The 11,997-nt window shown below is 43.5% G+C and overlaps 2 protein-coding genes across 2 annotated transcripts in view; one reads left to right on the top strand and one right to left on the bottom strand.

Moving 5' to 3' along the window:
- LOC119375121 (endoribonuclease Dicer-like) overlaps positions 1 to 1,623 on the top strand; it is a 7,372-nt gene extending 5,749 nt beyond the window's left edge. Inside the window, exon 3 of the mRNA XM_037645316.2 lies at positions 1,612 to 1,623. Within this exon, the coding sequence (XP_037501244.1) occupies positions 1,612 to 1,623 (12 nt within the window). The remainder of the gene's footprint in view (positions 1 to 1,611) is intronic.
- A 77-nt stretch (positions 1,624 to 1,700) lies between these two features.
- LOC119375120 (endoribonuclease Dicer-like) lies at positions 1,701 to 11,140 on the bottom strand. The gene is made up of 4 exons (XM_037645315.2): positions 11,027 to 11,140; positions 9,758 to 9,920; positions 5,296 to 5,426; positions 1,701 to 2,039 (listed from the first exon to the last, which is right to left on the bottom strand). The coding sequence occupies exons 1-4, from the start codon at positions 11,138 to 11,140 to the stop codon at positions 1,701 to 1,703; spliced, it is 747 nt and encodes a 248-aa protein (XP_037501243.1).
- Between the last annotated feature and the right edge of the window lie 857 nt (positions 11,141 to 11,997).

Here is an 11,997-nt window from a genome sequence, read left to right as displayed (position 1 = left end):
GTGCAAAAATTTACTTCACTGTGAAGATGAGATATCTTCATTTCCTTAGCTTCATACTTGGTCAGAGCTGTCTCTGTATGCAGGAGATTTGCATGACGTAGTAATGCCAGCTTCGAAAATCGGTGTCAGTACCCCTTTAAAGGGACACTAAAGTGAAACAATGAATCGGGTTCCGTTGATAAACTGACCTCTGAGAACTCTAATGTCGTTAATTTCACCATTGTATGCTTATTAATAGAGGAGAAAAATCAAGGTCAAAGCTTCATTTTTAAATTTCCAACAAAAGCTCCACACTTACCTCACGTATTTCAAGGTGTATTTTTCATGTTTTGGCAACATTGGCTCAATAAAACTTACTGAAACTTGGTATGTGAAGTCTCTGGCCCACTCAGAGGACAGTGTGCTTCATTTTTACCGATTATAAATGATGTAGGTCCAAGAAGATGCCGCCAAAATCTATGACATCACGGCATTTGGTGCGGGAATTTCAAGGTGACCCGCATTTTCTTTTCATACGTTTTCTCGCTTACCAAGTGTCTTCTCGCAATAGGAGTGGTGTTTTCGTTATTGTGAAATTGTAATTTATAGGCTTGTGCAAATAGTAAATTTTAGGTTCGAAGTGAATAGTGATTTGGTCGAATAATTTCAAATCAAATTCGAATAGTATATATCACATATTATAAAGAAAAATGAGCATCTTTGTCATGACCCAACTAACCTGCACAATATTTTTTTTTAACTGAAACAAGGCGTGCACAAATGTCATTCTTTTTGGCTCAAAGGAAGTGGAAGCAACTTTGAATAGTAGCAGGATTTGACTCTCGGTAGTATGCAAGTGATAACCTGTTACATTTTAAAATGTACTATACTTAGAGCATATAAAAGCTGGCATAACAAGCTTTTAAACTTAAAAAACGATGAATCGATGTGAGGCTAATATGTTCATTTAACCTTGAAGGGGGGCTTTGCAGCAGTGTGGATTATTTCTGAAAGGTGTATTCCGGCATCCCTTCACTGCAGTGAAACCACCTTTACAGGGGGGCTACATGAGGACTAATATTACCTATTCGTTTATTTCGAATTTACATTCACATTACATTACATTCGAATCGAATTCGAATACTGTAATATTTGTTCGAATATTCGCAGTGCTCTAATATTCACACAAGCCTAGTAATTTACTAATACGTGAAAAATTGTTTTTAAGTGCGTAGCACTTTAAGGGCCCAGCTTGTCGTATATCCATGGGTCTCATGTGGCGTGATCACGCTCTAACTTAAGTGGTCAATGCAGGCTTAAAACAAGGCTAGCGAAGCTCAAAACCGAGTTAAAATAAGTGAACAAGGTCTAAAATAATATATTTAAGAGAAATAACCAAGAAGTAATCACTATAATTAACTTAAGATCGATAAAAACGTTTCGGAAACACGCGGCTGACACCTGTGCCGCGCAAGAGGGGGGCGCCACCGCCTCGCCAGGTGCACGATTACTGCTCCCGCCGGTGCTCCTCCGGCATCGGCATTACGAATGCCTGCGAGAGATCATTCATAGACAGAGACTAACAACAGCGCAATGGGAATCAATGGGTGCCCCTGCTACACTCTTCCTCAGGTTTCACAATAGTGGAGCTGCATTTTTTTCTCTTCAGCGTACATATAAACGGGCTCTATTGCACAGGCCCGCGGCAAAACCGCAACTGCCTATCTCAAGCCGACGGTTATTTTGCAAGATACGCACCGGGCCATGCTCTGCTGGTTGGAAACTGTGAGCACTCGCGAGTGCAGGGCCATCTCGAGGTCGTGCACCTTGCGCTCCACCTGGTGCTCGGTGGCCTTGCTGTTGATGACCGAGGCGGTGAGGCCCAGCACGCGTGGTCGCTCGTGCGGCTCCAGCACGTCCATGCAGCGCATCACCTCCCGGTACGTGTGCTGCTTCACCGCGCGGTGGCACTCGTCCAGGATGAGGAGGTTCACCCGCGACAGCTTCAGGAAGCCGTGGTGGATGATCACCTTGAACACGTCAGGCGTCATCACCAGCACCTGGGACGGCGCGAGCCTGTCATTATTGCTGGACACCGCATTTTCTCGCGTGTAACACCGCACAGACGTGTACAGTACTCGCGCATTGAAACGCGACATCAAACTTGTAGTACGACAACATTATGCACAAGTGCACGCGATAACAGCATCGTGTCGCTACGAATATGGCCACTAAAGGTAATGTTAATTCTGATGTAAGCATTGAATTAGAAATTATGCCGATGTGACATTTATTTATTTATTTATTTATTTATTTATTTATTTACATACTGCCGGCCTTCTAGGAAGGCCTTAGGCAGGAGTGGGGCAGAAATACACAACGCAGCAACACAGCACAAGCTCGAAGTATTGAATAGCGTTGCACATTAGGAAGAGAAAAAAAAATACATAAGGTAACATTCTGTGAAGCAATGACATTGGTAGAGTATGCAAAACAACGAAAGGGAACAAATTACACGGCAGTCAGACTCGCATAGCACAAGGTACTCACATTTGAAGTATTTACATAGCACAAATTACACACAGGTACTGACATTGTACTAACATAGCACAAAAAGTCCAAGAAAAAAAAAAAGAAAAAGAAGGTTTTACCATTTATTTCAACGCAGCAAAGTGAAAGCGATAGCAAGTATAGGTACTACATGACGTTACGTGACGCTTCAAGCGTAGTGGCGCTTACGCAGCTTCATTTCTGAACTGAGGATGGTGGAAACGAAAGTGTGTGAGCATTAGTTAGCCTTAAATTGTCACATTTCAATCTGTGACCACTGCACAGAATATTTGAAGCTAAAGTGGGGTGCTCGTTATAAGTGAATTTCAGTGCACACGGTGGCTTCCTGGCAATGCAAGGGGGGTGGCAGTGACAACAACCGAAACTGACAATTAGGTGAGGACAAGGAAGTGACACTGCTGACTGAAGCTAAGTAAAAATGATGTTTTCCAACCTGCGATCCCAGCTAGTGCCGTAATTTATATTCAGGTGTACAACTGATGTGTACGGGTGAAATGTGCGGGCAATACGCAGGGATTTCTATTAAATTTTTCTTGCCGGTTGTAGCTGGGGCTGGAGGTTATATTCAGGGGCAAATCATACGCAAGAAAATACGTTATCTCCGAGGGGTGCTAGAACATTGCTTCACATGAAATAGTGACATGACACTTGCCAGGTGTTTTTTTTTCTTATTATGTGGAAATATAGGCCCCTAAAATTAAGAAAAAGTATAGCTGTAAAGGGAAATGTTTAGGGATGGGCGAATAGTGAATTTCAGGTTCGAAGCGAATCCGAGGCGAATCGTGATTTGGTCGAATAATTTCGAATCGAATAGTTCGAATGTATTTACCACATATTATTAATAAAACTGAGCATTTTTGTCATGACCCTTGCACAATATTTTTAAGGATTGGAACTAGGTATGAGTGAATATCACTTTTTTGGTTTGAAATGAAGCAGCCTTGAATATTATCAAGATTTGAATAGCAGTAGGGTGCAAGTTATAAGTGGTGAAATACGTTACAATTTAAAAATTACTATACTTAGCGCATATAAGCCCATATAACACGCTTTTAAACTTAAAAAAATACTATGTACATTTAACCTTGAAGTGTGGCTTCGCGGCAGTGCAGATTTCCCCTGGATGGGTTGTTTCATGGCACAGCAACCACATGCTGCAGTGAAACCACCTTTACAGGGGGTTATGTGCGATCAATATATACATATATTCGTTCATTTCGAATACTTCGTAATTTCGAATAATCTAAATTCATATTGAAGTGGATTCGAATACTGTAATATTCCTTCGAATATTCGAAATGCCCAAATATTCGCCCATCCCTAGAAATGTTTTATTTTTTGTAATCCCACCCCTTATGTAATGCCCCTGTTTGGGGCCTTTAAGGAATAAAGAATGAATGAAGGAATGAAAAGATTGGCACAAGCGATCAATCACTTCAGCAGTGGATTCTTGATATGTGACGCTCTTGTTGCTTAGGGCACTAATAACAAGTGACAGGCATTGCAGGCAGCCAAAAGAAAGCAACTTATACTGAAGCCACCATTTCTAACACTAGTCAGTTTTGTTTTCCAGCGGTTAGTCACCTGTGCTACTCTTTTTCTGCCGTGACTTTACTTGCAGGCACTAATGCACCCAGAATAATTCCCATGAATCTAGTTTTCAAAACCTCGTTTTGTTTTAAGTATCAAGGAGGATGCATCCCAACATCATGATGCAGTCATTGCAGCGATGTAGCGAGCGCTTCATGACTTGTTTAAGGAACCTTGCACCGTTTTGGAAACTTCCCTCCTCTGTACCGAGCACATGAAGCCAGTTAACAAGAAAACTAAGAAGAGATATCACTTGTTTTCCTCATTTCAATTTAAAAAACATGTAGTTTACCCTGTGCTTCCCTTGGTTTTGTCGTATGTTGACAATGTTGACTGTGCCTAACCAGAACCAGACCCCTTGGTCACCCTTTTTGTCTTTCCCGATGTGTATAATTAACTCTAACAATTTGCTTCACTGCTAGCAACACAATGAAAAGTGCAATTCGTTATGTTATCCGTATTAAATAAAGAGTGGACCAATTGGCTTTCTGTGACGTAAATAACCTCATAGGTGAAAAAAAGGATGAAATGAAAGTATTTGTCATTTGACGTCCGGGTCATTTCACTTGTCCATTGTTTCCATGTTGCAAAGTTGCATCATTATGCTACACTCTTCAAAAAAACTTTTGCAGGTGGAGCAGATGAATGCTTGTCGGGTTCATTTTCGTTCGGGTGTCCTGCTGTAACCAAACAAACAACGGAGGGTGAAGTTACGAGCCCCCGAGGTCCTAGGTGTGTGCAGTGTTCTCCATTTGGGGGAGGGAGAGGAGGAGGAGAGGAGTTTAACCACAGCCTCCCCCCCCCACCGCCCAAACCGCTCGAATCCACAGTGTAAGAAAAAATACTCGACATTGTGGTTGAGTCTGAAAGAAAACGAGCTCCGCAATGGATGCAAAGATGAAAATCAAGCGATGATGTGTTTCTCACAAAGGCCTGCCATTGTTCCACGGCTTTCCGAGGTAAAGGTGGGAGCAGTTCCTTGAATACAACATATGGGGTCCTTGGTCACCATTATTCTAAAAAAAAGAACATGTAGCCATAACTCTGCGCATTGATAAATGACGTGAAACTCTGACCGAGTAAAGGCATGGGGCGGAATAGAGCCCCCCCCCCCCCCTATGTGCACGCCTATGCCCGCGACACTTTCCCACCTACCTGGGACTCGACAAACTCCTTTTCCCAGCGTTCCTTGTTCCAATTGTCGACATTCATGTCGCCGACATAGCCGCCCACACGCAGGTCTGTCTGGCACTTGATGGCCTTCTGTTGCTGTACCACAAGAGGCACTGGAAAGCAAGCAACAGGGCAGTGACCACCTTCCGGCCCGCGCCAGCTGTCATAAACGTCACATACCCACTGTAGTGGCTTAAGGGGAGAGGCTGCTCTTTTAAAGAGATTTTTAAAATTTTTGATCAATTTTGTTGAAACTTGCTAGGCTTATGCATATCTGTACACTGTTTTTAAATATGCAATTATTTTTCTAGTAAAATGTATCTTTTTTAAATATCAAACATTTCATGTGCCTTTTTTCGGGCAAGATTTTTCATAAACTGACAAAGTTACAAAGTAAATCAGCATATTACAAAAATATGGAAGCATAGCGTACAACGAAAATGGGTGTTCTAAATCCATTTGAAGAAAAGTTATCCCACAAAACAGTCATTAGCAAAATCCCACCTCGACATTGACTCACTCACGAATGTTACAACATACCATAAGTATTTTTCAAATGGGTTTAGAAGATCCATCCTTGCTGTACTGCACACAGCTCTGCTTGCAGATTATCGTGATACGCTGATTTACGTTGTAACTCTCTCAGTTTAAGAAAAATCTTGCTTCCCAAAAGGCATACGAAATATTTTGTATTTTAAAAACTACACATTATACTAGAAAAACAACTGTATATTTGAAATCAGCACATAAATATGCATAAACTCAGCAATTTTCATTAAAATTGATGAAGAAATAAAAAAAAAAGAATTAGGAGCAGTGTCCCCCCTTAACCCCTTGCACACGCATAATTATCAACTGCCTATAAAGGCACGACATTTACGTAATTTGATGCCAAGGATCTGGAGACCAAAGTTAAAAGCAAGTGGAAGTGTTAGAATAAATTGTGGCATTTTTTTACAGCACTCACCTGTAATTACATCGTAAATAATTACCCAATTATTGTACAGTCAGTCACGCTATATTTTTTCATTATGCGAATTCAACTGCCCACTCGAATTATGTGCAATATTTATCTGCGAGTAGCGGGCATTCCTAAAAAGGTAAAAAAATATCTCGAGATTCCTGCCGAAAAGCCCCACATCCAACGTCTCAAACACGGCACTGCCTTCACCAAAGCGATTGTGTGTGGCAAAATATTGCAACCAAAAGTAATATAAAGAAACTTTAGGCAAAAAGAATGCTTAATTTACCATGAGTTCAGTGTTTGTCGTCTCTTGCTTGCCAATAGTGCAAGGAAACGCCAAGGTAAGTCTCGCCTCCAAATAAGGATGCCGTGTAGCAAAGAGTTAACCAAGGAGGTTGAGAACTAAATTCTGCAATGGAAATTATGCATTGAAAGTGAGGTCACACCATTGTCATCTGACGTGTGGGTATGATAACACATTAGTGTACAGTGATTAAAAAAGCAACATTTTTCTTACATGGAGCGAGTTTACGATGGCGAATTTTGCTGGGCAGACACAGCTCCACATCTGCCTGTGTTACTCATTTATGTGTTATGCCTGAATGTTTTCAGAAATTTAATTGGACCACCATCAATATTCAGCTGGAGTAATCGCTTCCTTTGGAAACAGCCGTCTCATGCTTTATAATCAACTCGGCTAGGATTCACATTAGCGGGGCAACAGCACTTGGTACGTAAGCAACCGTCCCCTCACAAGGCTCTATTTCCAATTGATAGAATGCAGAAGGGTATATAGGCAGGCTAGTTGGTATAGATTCATTGTAAAAAAACTTGGAAGTGTAAACAAATGGGACATGGAACAGCAGCACACAAGGAAGTGCAGACTGAAACTAGGATTTATTCACAGAAGAAATGTATACCACAAAAAACTCGAGAGGAGAGGGAGTTATAAGAGGGAAAGATCACCCCAAATAAAGTGTCATCCAGAAAGATCTCGCAATCTAAAAGTGATACAGAGGGGGCACTGATAGAAATATCAGTGTTCTTTGTATTTCCAAGGTAGTGTGGGGGGACAAGTGCTGGCTTCACATCAGGGAGTTTTAGCTTGAACGTATACTTCTTTACGTTACCGTGTTACCGGATACTGGATGGAATCTGCGCATGCGCGAACCTTCAGGGAACGTAAACTTTTGCGGAACGTAGACTATTCGCCGGATAGGCTTTACGTTCACGGCCCTATCTCGCAAATCCACCTTCGTTCGTGACTACTCGCGATATTCGCTTCGCGGAGACTCTAGGCGCCGAGTCAAAACAAGCCGAAGTGCGAGCGCCACTTACGATCACCTTATTTCAGCCGGATTAAAGAGGCTAGAGCGACCTAGAATACCGAACCCGCAAACGCGAGAGGCCTAAAGACACTGACAGGCTCGATAGGTGGTGCCATCTAGCGGGGCCAAGGTGTACCAGGCAAGCACAAAATTGTTATTGCAGAAACATCGAGCATTCTACTCCCGAAGTAAATGCCTTGCAGCGGCATTATTACGAATGAGTTGCCTCTTTAATCATTTTTTCCCCTCAAGAACACTAAGCGAAAACTAACGTGTCCATGATTGTGGTTGCACGAAGCGTCACAAGATGTCGACACCGTCGCCCGGTAACCTGGTATTGCTACACCCTTCGCTTATACCTGCACACGCTAAAACCTTCTCTTATAATTTTGGCACGGTGTAATTCAATATTATCTAAATTAAATGTAGTTTAAATGCAGTTATCATCACCATTTGGTGGTTTGCGCAAATGTAAAGGTTTACGTACGTACGTTGTACGTAACCTTGTAGTGCTGCTTTTATGCTAAGGAAGTGTTTATTTTGATATAAAATCACATTTTAGTGGTCCGCATCGCTTTAGCGCACTTGAAATCACCCGCCTGAAAGCGGTATTTCACGCGTCACTGTTCCCGTGCCCAACATTGCCCGCCTTTACTGCGCGGCGGCGTGCACTGGCGGCGTGCACCATTCGGGCATCCGGCAACATCACATGCATGCAGTATTTTGTCAAAATTTCTGTCAGAGCGACTTTCACGAGCATGCAAACACACGCGGCAGTTCGCGATACTGAAACTACCACTGAGACGCGACCGCGTGAGCGAAGCAGGGCGCCGGGCGAAGCGCAGTTTGGCGAAAACGGAACTTTTGAACCACGCACGCCGTTCCCCATGGCAATGCCAAAGAGGTTCTTTTTTCCATGAATCAAACACAAACGAACAAGCAGCATTTTATTACGTCTCTTGATGCATGGAAGGTTTTCCTTTTATTGCAGCTAGTTTGATTACTAGCGATTAATTGTATTCAGACTCTCACACGTCATTGGGGTCACTTCCAAAATGTCCCACTCTTGGCGCTCATTGTGTGATACATTTAGCTTAATTTGTCGGTAAGTAGGGCACTGCTGTTGATAATATTGCCGTTTTAGACGTTGTCATACAGTGAGCTTTTACTCTGACATAAATTGTTATTTGCCTTTAGTGTCCTTTTAAGCAGCACTTCCGTTTAAGAGATTTCCATTTACTCAGAGTCTACTGTAGAGCGCACACTTCTTCGCAAACAAGCCAAATCTCAAATATTCTTCCCCGCACAGTTGTCAGAGTACACCTTACTGGCCTAGCTGTGTTTGTCGTTTCACTAAACTGGTCATCTGGATTTAGTCATTGTAGAGCTTTTTTAAGCTGCCTTTATTACTCCATGCTCACCAACTCCATGAGTCACTTGGCCCAACGTTACGATGAGAGGTCAATGAACAAGAAACATAGCTAGAGCTTCAAAGAATCATCACTGCAGCCAATGTGTCGACATGGGGACTTTATAAACTCTAATGAAACCAGCAGATAATGAAGCCGAGGAAAGCATAGCGAACATGATCTGTAGTCTTTTAGTGGTGTAGTAATTATGATCTACATGTGAAGAAATTAAAGTGGATGAAAAGACAACTTGCCGCCAGTAGGGACCGAATCTATCTTCGGATAATGCGTCTGATGCTCTACGAATTGAGCTACAGCGGTGGTCATCCTCCCACCCGCTTTAATTGGATATTTCTGTGCGTCCGCTCTAGTTCCTTTATATTTATATCATAATTACTGCGCTACAGTTAAAAGACTACAAATCATGTACCCTATACTTTCCTTGGCTTCACTGTCTGTTGGTTTCATTAGATTGCATATAACAAAAGAAAACGAGCCCTTGATCGATTGCCCGACATGAGGACCTGTCTTTGTCAGGGCAGCGACTGCATTCCTTAGCAGTGTGCTTCCCTGACAAAATAAAGTCTTCTTGTTGAAAAGCTGGCTCGAGTGACATTCCTTGTTTGACAACTAGCTTCTTCAGCCACCACCTACACCTTCTGTCCTGTTTGAGGCAACATTTGTCCCTTCAACATTATGTGCTGTTACGAAATACCTACGTCCATAGTCGACGCAAGACTGACCTGTTGGCACGAGAAAGAAGGTACGCTTCCCTCCTTCTTCAAACGGGATGCGAATGGAAGCTTCGTACTCCTTGATGAGCATGACAGCGATGAACGTTTTGCCAGTTCCAGTTCCCAGGCACACAATGGTGTTCTCCTTCACGGCGGCTTCAAAGAGCTCAACCTACAAATGAAGTTAAAATCGAGGTCCGTCGAGTGTTACCCACGGGCATAAGTGTATCATCGCATTACGTGGAGCAAACGTTCATTCAAAGGCTTGGCCCCTAACAAAAACAATCGATGATTGGGTGAGGTTAGAATCAGCGCAGATATTTGGAGTGTTAAACGCCAGGCAACTCTGGCATTGGAAGCGTCTCAGCAAATTGTACACTTAATGTTCACGTAACACATCAAACTGACAGAAGACTACCAGCGACAAACTGCCAGTCATCACCAGTCCGATTATGCCCACTGCATGGCAAAGGCTTCTCCAATGTTTTTCCAATCAACCCGGTCCTGCAGTTGCTGAAGCCCCGCTTTCCCTACGAACTTCTTAATCTCATCTGCCCATCTAACCTTCTGCCTCACCCTCACGTGCTTGCCTTCTCTTGGAATCCAGTGCGCTTTTCTTAACGACCAGCGGTTATCTTGCCTGCTCGATACACGCACTGCCCATTTACTCTTCTTGATTTCGACTAAGATGCCCTTAACACATGTTTGTTCCCTGACCCGCTCTACTCCCTTGTCCTTTAAGGTTACACCTTTCCTTGCTATGTCACGGTGCTTCGTCCTCATTTTAAGTTAAACCCTTCTCGTAAACCTCCAGGTTTCTGCCCCGCAGGTAAGTACTGGTAAAATGCAGCTGTTGTACACCTTCCTCTTGAGGGATGGTGGTACACTACCATTCATGATCTGATAATGCCTGCCAAACGCGTTCTACCCCATCCTTATTCTTCTAATTACTTCAGTCGCATGGTTCGGATCTGCGGTCACTACCTGTCCTAGGTAGATCTATTCCTTTGCTACTTCCACTGCCTCCCTAATTGAATGCCAGCGACAGTCATTAACTTAAGACTAGAGCTTCATTGCAGTGCGATAACGGAGGCTTTGAAGCGTTTCTCGGAGCATCCAAACACATCCAAAACACAAAAAATGCAACGACAATAAGCACTTTTTCAACAACATGAACGCGGCAACAAAAATTTGATATATTTGTTCAATGAACGAAGGAAACCCCGGCTGACATAGCGCGCTCTAAGTCAACAACGTAGGAATAGATGAAAGGCTCGCCTGGTATTCTCTTGGGATGAATTCGTCCTTCGGAACATCTTCATCATCTGGAACCGTCGAGGATGGAATGTTTGACGTAGCCGCTCCTGGGGAGCTCGCGCCAGCAGTAGCCATTGCGAACTTCGGGCTGATATGACACGCGTGAGAGGGTTATTAAACTGCTGGACCTATTCTGGACGCCCGTGCTAGCATTTTGCGATGAAAGAACACGACTGCCCGTTCGACATCGCCAGCTCAGCCTTGTTGTTAGTGATGCAACGCTAGAGCAACCTCCCTGAGCAGCCTCATAGTTTCGTTTCGAATTCACCGGGTCACGTGATACTTGAATAAATGGATGGATGGATAGGGTTGTACCCTTCTGATTGGGTGGCAGCTCGCGCCACCTAGCCGTGAGTGCTAACTCTGTATAGTTACTTGGTGTAGTTATATACTTATGCCATCATCAAAAAATCACACCTGTGCGATCTAATGAAGATGCGATAAATGTCATTCTTGGCCTCAATTGTAGCCACCAATTTCATTTGCTTATGGAGGTCCTTTGCCGTGTGAGCCATGGTATGAGCCGCTGTCTAGAATCCCGCCCATCCGCAAGGGTCACCTGGCGCTGGCCTCTAAATTATTAAGGATTACAGTGGCAGTTATTGGCCTCGAGGACATACCATGGCCAGCGGACATGGAGGATGGAAAAAGAATTCCAGCGAAGCTGCTTGTTCCCTCGCGAAAGGCGACAACAGTGTACTAAAAATAGGTAGTGTGTCGTCTTTGCAGCAATGAGAGACCGAACGGTGGTCACTCTTGAAATGACGCTCTCACCCGGCGCTCTCACCCGGCACAAACCTGGGCACCTCGCACCAACGACCTCGTTAACGCAGGTCTTCCATGACTGAGAAATAGCGTTATGGGAGACCAGCGCTGGATAGGTGGCGCGCCGAAAAAGGGCGCCTGGCGAGGAGTCGCGACATAACTCAGCC

The sequence above is a fragment of the Rhipicephalus sanguineus genome, chromosome 11 (assembly GCF_013339695.2).
Source record: "Rhipicephalus sanguineus isolate Rsan-2018 chromosome 11, BIME_Rsan_1.4, whole genome shotgun sequence".
Classification (NCBI taxonomy): domain Eukaryota; kingdom Metazoa; phylum Arthropoda; class Arachnida; order Ixodida; family Ixodidae; genus Rhipicephalus; species Rhipicephalus sanguineus.
The sequence above is the reverse complement of the archived record's forward strand: the minus strand, read 5'-3'. Positions and strand labels throughout refer to the sequence as shown.

What these genes read in the sequence shown, in the direction of transcription:
- LOC119375120 (XM_037645315.2), bottom strand. Translation starts at nt 11,140, where the DNA reads ATGGCTACTGCTGGCGCGAGCTCCCCAGGAGCGGCTACGTCAAACATT. An exon ending in TCATCCCAAGAGAATACCAG is followed by an intron (nt 9,921 to 11,026) that starts GCGAGCCTTTCA and finishes CTTCATTTGTAG; the next exon opens with GTTGAGCTCTTTGAAGCCGC. An exon ending in AGGAGTTTGTCGAGTCCCAG is followed by an intron (nt 2,040 to 5,295) that starts GTAGGTGGGAAA and finishes GCGCCGTCCCAG; the next exon opens with GTGCTGGTGATGACGCCTGA.